At 48.5% G+C, this 14,012-nt stretch overlaps 1 protein-coding gene across 5 annotated transcripts in view; it reads right to left on the reverse strand.

The window, feature by feature from the left end:
• The window catches only part of DOT1L (DOT1 like histone lysine methyltransferase), an 83,629-nt gene extending 69,821 nt beyond the window's left edge, over positions 1 to 13,808 (reverse strand). For 2 of the 5 annotated variants that reach the window (XM_082206228.1, XM_082206227.1), the window contains exon 1: positions 13,444 to 13,807. In XM_082206228.1, the coding sequence (XP_082062354.1) occupies positions 13,444 to 13,524 (81 nt within the window). In that variant the 5' untranslated portion in view covers positions 13,525 to 13,807. Of the gene's footprint in view, positions 1 to 13,443 lie in introns of all 5 variants that reach the window. The other 3 variants (XM_082206231.1, XM_082206230.1, XM_082206229.1) reach the window with 2 other exon arrangements.
• Positions 13,809 to 14,012: the final 204 nt, after the last annotated feature.

Raw genomic sequence — 14,012 nt, forward strand, 5'->3', positions numbered from 1 at the left:
AGGGCAGGATGCCTCCAGGTGAACTTAATTTATATTCAGGCAGGATCCCCTGGGACTGAGTAGGCAAATGCCTTTTCTTCTTATGAAAAGTCAAAAACCAAGAGTGACTGGCTGTGTTTGAAATTCGCACCTGGCTATCGGTCCCTCGTGACCAAGTGAAGATGCCTGGGAGCCAGGATGGCACATGACCTCTCCCCCATGGGGGGATCCTTGGAACTGGACTGTTTTCACACACTAAGGCTCCATCCTGCAAAATTCTGTCAGTTATATATTATGTGCAAAATCGGAGTGAATTTCTGGAACCAAAATGCTTTTTCTGTGCAGCCTGAGCAGGAGTGGTAAACAACGAGATAGTGAATTATTGTTTCTTCACTTACCCCAACCCACTGCCCTGCTCGCAGCTGTGAAGAATACCCCAATGTTATGAATGGTCTGTGTCACCATTAAGAAAAAAAGATTGGAGTAGGCCAATATATATGCAGACTATCACTGGATCAAGCTGACTTTTCCTCTTTTAAGTTCTCAAAGCTATTAAGCGTGCTCAATGTTGTCCTCTGAACTAGCCAGATGTTTAACTGAGAATCAATCAGTCTCAGCCCATCATATAGAAATTAAGACTTTACAGCCGCCTTGCCCAAAAGGGGCAACAAGACATTCTATTTTGGCGACTGTAACCCTGGCTCAAGGAGCCATTTGGCACCTAGCTTATTATATATCTGAGTTTATAACACTGCCTGGGTGCCCCACAACCAAAGAGGCACCCCATCCCCCTGTCTCGAGTAGCCGCTACCCCCCCCCCCCCCGAATGTACAATCTACAAGAGCAGGATCTGCAGGTGAACATAATGTAGATTTAGGCAGGACCCCCTGGGACTGAGTAGGCCAGGGGTCAGCAACCTAAGGCCAATGGGCCAAAGCAGCCCACGGGGGTCGTTTAACCGGCCCACAAGCCGCCCCCGAACTGAGCCGCACGCTGAGCTAAACCAGTGCAGCACAGCAACTCACTTCCGCGGCGCCAAAAATCACGTCTGCGCAGACACCAGAAATTGCGTCTGCGCAGGCGCAGGCGCCAGAAATTGCGGGTGCGCGCGTGATCCAGCCCACGGAGCGATCTCCAATGGAGTGAACCCTAAACCTTGCTGACCCCTGGAGTAGGCCAAGGCCTTTTCTTATTTCCAAATGTAAAAAACCAGTAGTGCCTGGGAACACCGTTAGAGGCCAGGGCAGATACAGATTGATATCAAACCGGCAAGATCTGGGTGATAACCATGGTTAGGCAGGCAGGAGTTTTAAGAAACGTCTAAAGGCGGAATTAAAAAGTGAGTTAGTCGGCTCTCCCCCTCATGGCCCCCCGATTCCAGGCCGACCATGAGCCACTGAGTGACTAACTCAGGGCAACTGGGACGCCTGCCCACGCTCCGCTCGCTCTCTTGTGGGGTTTTACATGGAAGGGTGTCATTAACACCGGGCCTTACTCATCTCTGTGGTTAACCTTTAATGAAAATGTTAAGAAGCAAGACTGCTCACTCACTTGCCTGGAGGGGAGGAACACCCACCCAAAAAGCGACACAGCACACTTGGAACACTCATTTCAAAAAAGGAATTTGACTCAGCTCCTCCCCTGCCCCTGAAAAGGAACTAATTCGGTTCCAGTTCAATTCACAGGTCGTTCAAGACTTTTACAAACTGCTCTGCTAAAGTATAAAGCATCCACACACACACACACACACACACACACACACACACACAAAATGGTACGCTAGCAATTGTTTTGTTTATTTTGCAACAATTTTGATCCTTAGGCTTCAAAAGCAGCATCGCTTTTCAGATGGGGAGAGTGACAACTAGACATATCGTCACAGTGACCGCAACCAGAGGTTTAAGGTGCCATTTGGCAATTGGACTATAGCAGGGACGTCCGACCAGTAGATCGTGATCTACCGGTAGACCCCCGGCTGATCCTGGTAGATTGCAAGATCCTTATCATGTACAAAAAGTTACATGGGGAAAGCAAAAATCTCTGTGCAATTGTTCACACAATCCTCTCCGAAAAAAGCTCAACAACTCTGGGCAATCCACCCACCCACCCCACGCACGTCCCCCCCCCCCCAATGGCAATGGATAGATCACTGCCAGGTTTTTTATACTGGGAAGAGATCACAGTCTCTCGGGAGTTGGATATGCCTGGACTATACTGTGCACCTGAGTTTCTGACACTGGTTGTAGTTCGAAACACCTGGAGAATGTCGGTTTGGGGAAGGCTAATACCCAACATCTGCTGAGCCAGAGAAGTTGTTGCCCTCACGCAGCGTCAGCCCAGGGCAAGTGGAGTTTACGGGGCTGGGAGGGAGAGAAACACATGGGCACCTTTCTGGCCATTCTAAGATGGGAAAAGCCACAGCCCAGTGGGAGAGCACTTGCTTGGAATGCAGAAGGTCTGAGGCAGCATCTCCAGGTAGGGCTGAGATAAGAACTTCAATCCTAAAAAAAGGTCAATAACTTTGGTCGGCCCTCTTGCATGTTCACTTCATCAGATCTGGCCCTCATTGAAAAAGGTTTGGCCACCCCTGCTGTGGAGCCATCGCTGGTCAGTGTAAACAACACCGAGCAAGGAAGAGGAACGGTCTCTGACTCAGTGTGAGACAACTTCCTGCGGTCCTAAGCCACATCCACCCTCCAGAACCAATTCTGCTCTTGAGGACCACAGCAGATCTTGGATGCCGCTTAAAACTGACCTTCCGCTCAAATGATTATAAAGACCTCCCTGTTCCAAAAAAGCTTTTTTTTGATCTCTAGGAGTTTACGCTCCTGTTTCCTAGCTCACCTTTGCTGGGTGTGAGTGTGTATATGTAAGGAGGGAGCAATGAGAGTGTTTGCAAAGGACTCCTAGCAAGTTGAAAATAAAGAAAAACTACTGCTGTTATAAGGGCTGTAGCCACAAATGCAAAGGGTGGGGAGGGGAGGTCAGCTTCAGAAAAACCACTTTCTGAGTCATTGAGGGGGCGGGGAAATTAGGGAGGATTATTCAAACTCTGCACGATTCATCTTACCCAGATAAGAAGAACTACGCACTGTTGATTCATTAGAGAGGAAAAAACCCTTCATGTTCCCTTTCAGGAAATAGGGAGGTGGGGAGAAGAGGGAGTCACACGTTCAGTGTTACATGAAAGCCAGTGGGAGGGGGCACCAAAGGCTCTGTCCTCCCAATGCCTTAATTAGCAATATGAAGGGGGGGGGGGAGAATACATGCTTTCATGTCACCCTCAAAGCTCTGAACATCGTGACACCAGCAGCAGCTGAGCAATTATGCAAATCCAGCTGTGAAGGCAGCAGTTCTAGATTTATCATCCCAAAGTACACGGGGTATAAACGTACAAACACGCAGCCATGTCAAGTAACTCTGGCCAGTGAGCTATTCAGGCCAGAGAGCCCATCTCTATACCATTCAACCTGGAGGAAAATCTCAGGCTGGGGGTGGTGTTAGAAACTCAGATATATAAGCTAGGTGCCAAAACATAATGCCTAGTTGCCCTTTTGGGGCAAGATGGCTCTAAAATCTTATTTTCCAAATGATGGACTGACTGTGATGGATTCTCAGTTAAACATCTGGCTAGTTCAGAGCCAGGTTGAGAACTTTGAGAACTTAAAAGAAGAAAAGTCACTTGATCCAAAGACAGTCCGCATATCTATTGGCCTATTCCAACCTCTTTTTCATAATGGTGACTCAGACCATTCATAACATAGGAATATTCTTCCCAACTCTGAGCAGGGCAGTGGGGGAACTAAAGACAAGTGACAACAATTCACTCCAGACAAATTTTGATATATCTTTTTGTAACTTCTTGGGCATATAACATTGCCTATTATCGGGATTGATTGAAATAAATACAATATCTTTGGCAAGACATTCATCATTACTGCTATCCTACCTAAAAGGGAAAGGTTCATTCTATTCCAAACTTCCAAGTTCTTTTTTATCTCAATCCACACTTTCTCACAATTGTTGTTGTTTAGTCGTTTAGTCGAGTCCGACTCTTGGTGACCCCATGGACCAGAGCACACCAGGCACTCCTGTCTTCCATTCTCATAATTATCTTTATATAAATTCAGGTTTTTATTTGGAAGCCAAATTCCTAGGTATTTGACATTATAAATCTCCATGTACGTCATTACTCCTAACTCTCTTTTTTCCAACTCAGTCATATTTTTAACTATCATCTTAGTTTTCCCTTTATTTATCTTAAATCCAACCACCCGCCCAAATTCCTTTATTTTCTCTAAAAGTATTGGGAGTATTGGGAGAGATGTCGTTGGCTCTTCTACTGTGATTACTAAATCATCTGCAAATGCTTTTAATTTAAATTCCAAAACAGTTCAGGTCCAATGATCCCCAGATGGGGGAGACCTCAGGCGCCATCCTGGCATATTCACTTGGTCGCAAGTGGCTGATAGGTAAAGGTAAAGGGACCCCTGACCATTAGGTCAAGTTGTGGCCGACTCTGGGGTTGCAGCGCTCAGCTCGCTTTATTGGCCGAGGGAGCTGGCGTACATGTGTCATGCTTCCGGGTCATGTGGCCAGCATGACTAAGCCGCTTCTGGCGAACCAGAGCAGCGCACGGAAACGCCGTTTACATTCCCACCTATTTATCTACTTGCACTTTGACGTGCTTTCGAACTGCTAGGTTGGCAGGAGCAGGGACTGAGCAACGGGAGCTCACCCCGTCATTGCGGGGATTCGAACCGCCGACCTTCTGATCGGCAAGTCCTAGGCTCTGTGGTTTAACCCACAGCGCCACCCGCATCCCTGGCTGATAACCAGGAGCAAAATGCGCCTGGCAAATTTCGAACGCTGGCTTGTGGGAAGGGGAAGCTATCAGCTGCAACAGGCACCCCTTTTCAGGCCTAATTTCAGCAACAAGGTGGGGGCCACCGACACAAGGCATTCATGGATGAATGGACTAAGAGCCTTGAAAGGTGCAATAAAGTATTCCCCAAACTCTGCTTGTAGGAGTGGCTGAGCCTCTTTAACAAGGGAGGGCAGATGCACACTTCATAAGCAAAATTACACTGTTGTGGCGCGCTGCTGTTTCCTTCTTTGAAATTTCACTGCAGTTATATAGCTAAGTAAGTCCAATGTTAAACATCAGAGCAAGCTGAACGCAAGGTGTGTTACGTTGAAAACCACAACTTCTGTATTGGGGGGAAGCTGAAATGCTGCAACCCCAGTAAAATTTCGCAAATAGGCTGAGCATGCATAACCTTATTTTGCATATCCAGCATTTGCGCTTTTTTTCTTCTTCAGTGTATTCTGGTTGGGCAGCCTTGGAAAGGGGAACTGAGTGTGCCTTGCAGAACTTATGACCCCTCCTCCCCATGTCTGCATTTGATAAATTCTAGCATGCACACGCGCGCACACCCCTAATGATAACTTTCTGGCAGAACGCAAACATATCAGGGACAAAGTTCAAGGACTGATTCTCTGCTCCTCTGTTTAAGAGCTGCTGAGTTAAGCAGGGCGGAAAGAGCCACCGCTGTGATGTGGTGGTCAGGGGGCCAGACTAGGACCTGGCAGAGACCAGAGTTCAAATCTCTCACTCAGCCACAAGGGTGATCTTGGAGGCCAGTCACTGCCTCTCTCAGCCTAAGGTACCTTATAGGGTCGCTGTGGGGATTATAAGGACTTGAAGAAAACCTTGGACACTGGTGTTACTCAACCTTGGTTCCCTGGGTTTTTGTAGGACTACAAATCCCATCATCCCTGATTATTGGCTAAGCTAGAAGTGGAGGATGGGAGTTGCAGTCCTACAACATCATGGGGCCCACAGTTGAAGAACACCAATGTACACACACACCCCTTGAGCAACTTGGGATAAAAAGGTGATATCCAAATAAATGCAATAAATAAAATTAATGTCTGGTTTATTTAAAGACCCCCCCAACTGAGAACACCCAAACACCTAGAATCATAGAACTGTAGAACTGAAAGGGACCACAAGGGTCTCTGTGATGCAGGAATCTTGTTCTCTGCAATGGGGCTCGAACCCACAACCCTGCGATTAAGCACGCACACACACACACACACACCTCAATTGCTGAGTAGGTCTCCTCTGACCGAAAATCCAGCACTCCATCCATACCACAATCCCAAAAGCTCTGCTTCACTCGAACAGAACCAATTCCCACCTTGCTACTTGAACCTCCAGCAAAGGAAACAGAGCAGTGAAACTAAGAGACAGTCTGCTGACGTCAGAGACCTCAGCTCTGAAACCACAAGAGCACCCTTCTTTCCTCTGGTGCCAGAAAGCTTCTAAGCCCGGGGAGGAGAGAATTTTATTTTTATCTATTTTTTACAGCTGACTATATGTCAGCAGGCTGGCTAACAGTGCTGTCCAAAGCGGATTGATTTCTAAAAAGCCTTGCGGAATCCCTGCAACGCCCCTCATCTCGGTAACGGCTCTGGATGCACAGCGGGGGAAACGCTGCACGTCAGGGCGACAGATGCAGAGACAGGCGAGAAGAAGGCACTTATGCACACATGCGCCCAATGCATGACTTATACCTGGAAGACACCATCGCGGGATATGGTAATGGGCTTCAAGAGGGGACTGGACGGAACAAGCCGTGGAAAGCAGGTCTAACGGAGCAGCGTTCGCCACCAAGGTCAAGCGGAAAATGCCTTCCTAGTGCCAGATTCCGGAGGCCGTGAAACAAGGGTTGGTCTGACTGAAACCTCGACAAGGGGGCCAAACCGGCATGACTGAAACCTGAGTGGGTGAGCAGGGCAGAGTGAGTCTGACTCAGCTCTGTTTGCCTGGGTACTTGGCGCAGGAGCAGCAGAGGTTGGGACACAGGGGAGGGGCTCACTATGGTCCTGTTGCCCCCACCAGGTAATACTTCCACTTTGGGACTTGAATCTGGTGCTGGAGGCCACAGGGGCAGCACAGGGAGATGGCTTGTTTACTATCCACCCATCTCTCTACTCGAACCAGTGGAGGAGGTTGCACAGGCGGGATGGAGAACCCAAGGACAGTGCTTTGCTTGTTTGTTTGTTTTAAATAATTTTTATTCATTTTCCAAACAAATTTTATACAGTCAACAAATTATTTTACACTCATGCTTCAATTTTTGACTTCCCTCAGTTTCTCTGTCAATCTTTCGAAAAATTTCTATTTATTGACGCATTTCTAAACATGATATTGCCTTTCCCCACTCCTTTTCCTCTTACTCTCTTTTTTGCAGTATTTCTTACTATTTCACAGAGTCTCTTCAAAACCAACAAGCATTGTCTGTGCATCACATATGTTTTTCAGATATTCTGTAAATTTCCCCCAGTCCTCGATAAACTTTTGGTCTTTCTGGTATTGAATCTTCCCAGTCAATTTGTCCAATTCTGCATATTCGGTCAATTTCCTTCTCCATTCTTCCACTGTTGGAATTTCTTCCTGTTTCCATCTTTGGGCCAGAAGTATCCTTGCGGCAGTCACTGCATATTGAAACAGTTTACAGTCTCTCTTATTGATTTCGTTTCCTACCATTCCTAATAGAAAGGCTTCTGGTTTTTTAACGAACGTATATTTCAACATCTTTTTCAATTCATTGTATATCATTTCCCAGAAGTCTTTCACCTTTTTACACTCCCACCACATATGATAGAAAGTACCTTCTTTTTCTTTACATTTCTTTACATTTCCAACACTTATTGTATGTTTTATACATTTTGGCCAGTTTAACAGTGCTTTGAGGTCCATACTGGGATCACCTTAACAGGACCTGACAGGCACTATGGAAACCTGGGGCTCTCTCAAAAGGTCACCTATGCATACTGTAGGGCTTTAGATGTGGCACGGATGCAGAAAGCGGGGTGGTCTGAGCTGCGGGGTGGTGGTGCTGACTGGGACTACACCATTGTCGCAGTCAGGCCATTTCCTGGTAAGGTTTGGACTGGCAGCCAACCCGATTGCATGCAGGGTTGGGGGGACAGACTATGAAGGGTCCCACCCCCCAGATTTGCAGGATCTGATTCCTGAATGCCCTGGGAGACTCTTCCAGGCGACGGGAAATATACACACTAGATGCTATGGTTTGTTTGATGTGGATTTTCAGGGCGTACCATAATTTTACTTTGTTCTGGATGTTTCAGTTGGGTGTCTCCAATTAAGTTATACTCGGAGCAGACACAATGGAATTTATGGGCCTAAATTAGGCATGCCCATTTATTTCAGGGTATCTACTTGGAGTCATTGGGTACTACAACCCAATATCATCCTCAGTAATAATATTTATTCTATACATTAATTTTAAATATCATTAATAGAAGGTTGTTTCCAATATTAGTCATACTCAGAGAAGGCCCACTGAAATTAATGGACATGATTAACTTAGACCTATTAATTCCAATGTGCCTAGTCTGATTAACTGCATACAACCCAAAATTTATTCTATATAATTTTTCTAGGGCAGGCATCCCCAAACTTGGCCCTCCAGCTGTTTTGGGACTACAATTCCCATCATCCCTGACCACTGGTCCTGTTAGCTAGGGATGATGGGAGTTGTAGTCTCAAAACAGCTGGAGGGCTGAGTTTGGGGATGCCTGTTCTAGGGGACTTACACACACTTTAAAAAAAAAAGTTTAACAAAAAGAGCTTTACAGATTCTTAATTCCACCCCACAGCCAGATTTTGCTCTAAAATAAAAGTTTACATTTTAAAAAATGCATTGGGTTGGAATGTCAACAAACTGAGATGGTCTTTTGAAATGAGATTTATTACTCTGTGCAAACCAAGCTTGAAAAAACCCAGTGATGAAAAGAAACTAAGCAGAGAGGCAACTGCACTTTCGATTTCTGCGAAAGCGTTAGGAACACACACGAACACAGAGAGCTGCCCAAACAGGAAAGGGGACATTAACCACCATGCACTGCTCCCTGGGAACAGCCTAACAAGACGATCAAAAATAGCGCGCCCTCCTAAACGGGCAGGATGTTTTGGAAACCGGAGTATCCACAGCACCAAAATGACAGAAAGCCAAGGCTAACATCAGCGTGCAGCGGGGCTTGCCCTTCTCTCCTTAAAAACAAACAAACTGTCATTCCTCAACCACTCACACACTTAACAGCTGACCTGTGCAGTGCGGATCTCTTACAGCCACTCGGGTCTCCATGTGCGACCCTGCCTCATTTTAACCGCTGAAAGGCATGGAAACACAGCTGACGGAAATGCCATAGGCCACAGAAATACGGTACTCAAATAAGCTCCGTGCCAGCTAGAAGGAGGAGGAAGAGGAGGAGGAGGAGGAAGAAGAAGAGGCCCATTCTCTGGCAAGAGAATGCAAGTCCTCTGACCCAGCTGAGATGCTGAGCACAGCAGCCTTTTGAGCAGCGGTTCTCTCTTTCACGCCCACCATATTATACTTCCAAAAATGTTATTTCTCTGGGGTTAGATCCTCCCCAAACACTATTATTCATAAGAGGGAGGGAGGGGGCAGCCACATTCGTGAGATGTTTAGAATGCTACACAGATGCACCATTGCAAAAATGAAATGAGGCGTCATCGCCAGCAGGCTCCAAAATAACCAAACATGGATCACAGCGGGGAGAAATTTGCAGGCATGTCTCTTCCATGAAGGAACGGGAACTGAAGAACATTCTTTACTTAAGTCTGCGTCCCTCGTTTCGCTCCTCGTCCCCACTGCACATCTTCTTCCAACCAGTGGAAAACCCACAGGTAGAAAATGACCTTAGGGTTGCTTTTTATTCAACAACAACATCATGAGAAAGTTACAAGCATTTCCACATATCCTGTGGGATAGCCCAATCAGTAGAGCAGAGACTCTTAATCTCAGGGTTGTGGGTTTGAGCCCCTCACTGGGCAAAAAGGTTCCTGCATTGCAGGGGGTTGGACTGGATGACCCTTGTGATCCCTTTCCAACTCTACAATTCTATTATTCATCTCTCGGTCCAAAGCCACTCCAGAAAATACAGCTAATTAATTCTATTAATTTGTTTTTCTGCACTTTATCACCTCCCTAAAACAGAAGGGCCCTGTTACCTAGCGCTGAAGAAACAAAAAAGGAACCTAATCCTTTATATCAGTTTTGCACAATCCATGCAGCCACAGAGTATTAATTGTTCCTTGCAGCAGCTTATCCAAAATGAGTGACTGAGTCCAAATGTTGGGGGAAAGGAGGCATGTAACACTGGATTTGGGTTTGGACGAAGAAGAAGTCTGGAAGGGGAAACCCTTAATTATCCCGTAATAATTTAATGCTCTTGGGAAACAGATGAAACACGCCTCTCCAAGAGCACACATTACAGCAGGCAAAGGATTGCGAGGTGTGGAAGTGTCAAAGGGAGGAACAGGAGGCAAGAAAGATGTTTGGGGTGTGGACCTAGAGGAGTATCTGCAAGTGGGTGAGTCATCCACAAACAGGAAAAGTAGGATTACTTTGAAATGGCTGGCCTGGGATGCAAAGAATGTCTGGGACTCAAAAGAGTGTGTATGTGGGGGAGCAAGATAGGGTGGGGAGAGCTGAACAGAAAAGGTTGGCAAAGGACCAAGCAGGCAACAGCTCTGTGTCCTGAGCAATGGGGTCAGGACAGAGAGAGCAAAGACAGTGACAGTTGCATTCAGTGGGTCAACTGAGGATTTGGGAGGTTAAAGCAAGGAGATTACTGGGTGCAAAATAATAATAATGTTTTGGTTACACTAAGTAATGAACACACCACACCAGGATAGCATCTGACCGCAAACGGGAGGGGTTAATGAGAAGCAGGGGGGAGATTTCCAAACAATCTACACACACAAAAATATCTTATCAAAGATGATAAAGGGCAGGGAGGAGTTTCTATTTACACTAGAGGTGGCGGCAGCAGGAGGATCTCTTTATCTCTTGGGCAACTGCCCAAGCCATCCCTCCTCCTCCTGCCAGTGGTGGGCAGAGATAAAAGCAGTTGGGACAATTAATGTCAATTTTACCAGGGGGTGGGGTGGGGGACATCTCAAGGTTCCCCAGCCCTGGTGTATTATGTATTTATCAGCAACTTTACTCAAATGACTCAAACTTACAAACCTAACAGAAACACTGAAGCCAATTGCAACACACACACACACACACACACCCCACATCTATAGAAATGAAAGGCAGGTCTAGCAGATGCTGTCTCAGCAAAGGAGGCCACAAATACTTTAAATCTTGAGGGCCAAAAGCATGGGAGAAAGGGGAAAGCTTTCATGCCACACAAGCCGTATCTCATCACTGCTCCCCTACAACTGGAGTGCAGAGATATGAAACCCTCACATGTTTACAGAGTCAGCCCATGGTAAGCATAATGACTAGCAGCCAAGATGCGTTTCCCTCCAGAAACGTGTCTAATTTTCCACTTAAAAGCCATCTAAGCTAGATGTCCCTGGCAAACTGCAAGCAAGTCAGGAAGCAAGGAGCACGCACAGGAAGATGTACCAAGCTGTGTGTGGAAGGCAAGCCCGGAAGGGGAAGGGATGACAGCAAGTGGGTGCAAGGAAGTAGAGATCGGTTTGTCAGGAGTTGAGAAGCAGAAAAGGGGAGGGTGGTGTGTGTTCAGCCCCAGAGAAGCTGTTCTGCGCAGGAGATTCAAATGGAAGAGGTTTCCTTGTGGAGGATTTCTGAAGGGGGAAAAGTCAAGATCAAAACACTGGGGGAAGACATAAAAGCACACAGAACAGAGGAAAGCACTCAAGGATAAAGGACGAGTGTGGCAAAGACACCCCTGAGCCCTGTAGTCAGACTGGCTTAATTTCACATCAGGATCATCTCCAGGAAAAAGTTTTGAGAACGGGAAAGTTTAAATATTAGAGCAGGGGTGCTTGTGTGGCAGTGCGTGTGCCTCATGTCCTGCACAAAAGGCAAAATTTGCATCCATTGCTCCTCTTACTTTCACCTCTGCCCCCACCCACCCCTGGTATGTGGCCCTCGGCAGATTACAGGGAAGGTAACATGGCCCTTGGGGTGCAAACAGTTCACCACTCCACCTGGCATTATAAGGGGGGTCAAATTTTAACAGGGGAACACGTAGAATGCTGAGACAGAGTTCTGCAGGAGTGAGGAGCTGATGCAGTCCAAGTGAGACATCATGTGGATGAGAAGCTCTGGGGAGTTGAACCAATTTCTAATGCACATGTCTGTATAAAGAGTGTGAAGCGTTCGGTGTGAAGGGCGACCTTCAGAGAAAAACACTGCATGTATGACCTCCTTGCCCTTTGCATAACATTCTCTGTTTCCTCTCTAAGAAACATCCAGTTGCATCCCACATCCGTCCCCCCCCCAACGTAATACCTGCCCTGGCAGGAAGACCCCCACCCCACCAACTTAACACACACAGTTTCTGGATAGCCCCATTGTGTAATAACCCCAACCCAAATTCACCCAGAGAAGTTCCCCCATGGAAGTTCCATTTCCAAGCAGCCAAACTTCCCCCATATAACAGCCCCCCCAATGCAACCCACTCAAGAGGCAAAGCGCTCCCCATTCACATAGCCCCCCACCCCCCCATGTTTTTGCACAGTGGAGTTCCTGACATAATTTTGTCATATTCCTTCTCCCCCCCCCGCCGCTTCTTAACACTTCCAATTGCTCTCTACCTCCTCCTTATAACCAACTAAGCTGCCCTCTCCAAGTCCCCCCAAATAATAACCCCAATACCATAGCAGCCCCCAAAATCTCCCTCCCGAACTCCCAATATAGGAACCATCTCCCGCCCCAACTCGTCCCCACATAATCCTACAAACTGACACTGCGTCCCCCAACCCCCCCATACGGCAACCCCTGAACCTTATACACCCCCCTTCCCAATATAGCAACCCCTCAAAATCCGTCTCCCCAACTCCCCCATTTGTGACCCCCCAAAAAACTTACACATCCCCCAAATACCCCATATGGCAACTCCCTAAACGCTCCTCCCCACATATAACAACCCCTCAAAATCCCTCCCCCCAACTTCCCCCTACGGCAACCCCCCCTGAACTTACATATCCCCCAGATGACAACTCCCCCAAAATATCTCCCTACATAGAGCAACCCCACCCCATCAGCACAACTGCCCCCCAATGCACTCAAATCCCCAAATACCCCATATGGCAACCCCCCCGTACCCCTCCCCGCATACAGCAACCTCTCAAAAGAAAAGCAGAAAAACTCAGGTGACACAGCAGCCCATCAAATCCCCCACCCCAAATGGCAACCCCCCAAATACCCCTCCCCACAACTAGCAACCTTCCCCCCCCCACAAAAAACCCCCCACAACCAAAAGCCTCCTATAACCCCCCAGGTGACACCACAGCCGCTCGAATCCCCCCATAAAAATGCAGGAGATAGGACAGTGCCCCCCGTCCGCTCCCTCGAGCCCCCCACCCCTGCCCCCTTCGCGGGGGGGGCTCCCCTCCCTGGGCCTCCCGCCTCCCCCACCACTCACGTAGACGGGCAGGGGCCACGGGTAGACGGCCGGCTCGGCTCCCACGGGCGACTTGAGCCGCAGCTCCAGCCTCTCGCCCATGTTGGCGGCCGAAGGGGCCCCGGCGCGGCGGCGGCGTCGAGGGAGCAGGCGAGGTCAGGTCGGGGCGGCGGAGGGGGCCCAGCGGCGGCGGACCCGCACCATGCTAGACCGGCGGCGGCGGCTGAGGAGGAGCACCAGCGAGAGGCGAGGAAGGAGGGGGCGGGAGGCAGAGAGGGGAGGCCGCTCCTTCCCCTGCTCTCTATTGTCGTCGCTCGCGCCGGGCCGGGCGCCTCGTCAGCCGCACCAAGAGCGACGCGGCCGCCATTTTGGGCCGCTCGCCCCCCCCACCCTCGCACGCCCGGCGGCGTCAGGGAAGGGAGGGGCCGCGGAGGAGGGCAACGGCGGCGCAGCTAACAGGGGCGCCAAGGGAAAGCAGGCGGGCGGGAGATGCCAACCAATGTTATTTCCATAGGTTGTTTCGCTACTGTCGTGGTGGTGAGATAGGTCGCGGGCGGGCGGGAGCGCGCGCAGGGAAAGAAAGCGCGAAC

The sequence above is a fragment of the Podarcis vaucheri genome, assembly GCF_965113315.1.
Source record: "Podarcis vaucheri genome assembly, chromosome: 18".
NCBI lineage: Eukaryota > Metazoa > Chordata > Lepidosauria > Squamata > Lacertidae > Podarcis > Podarcis vaucheri.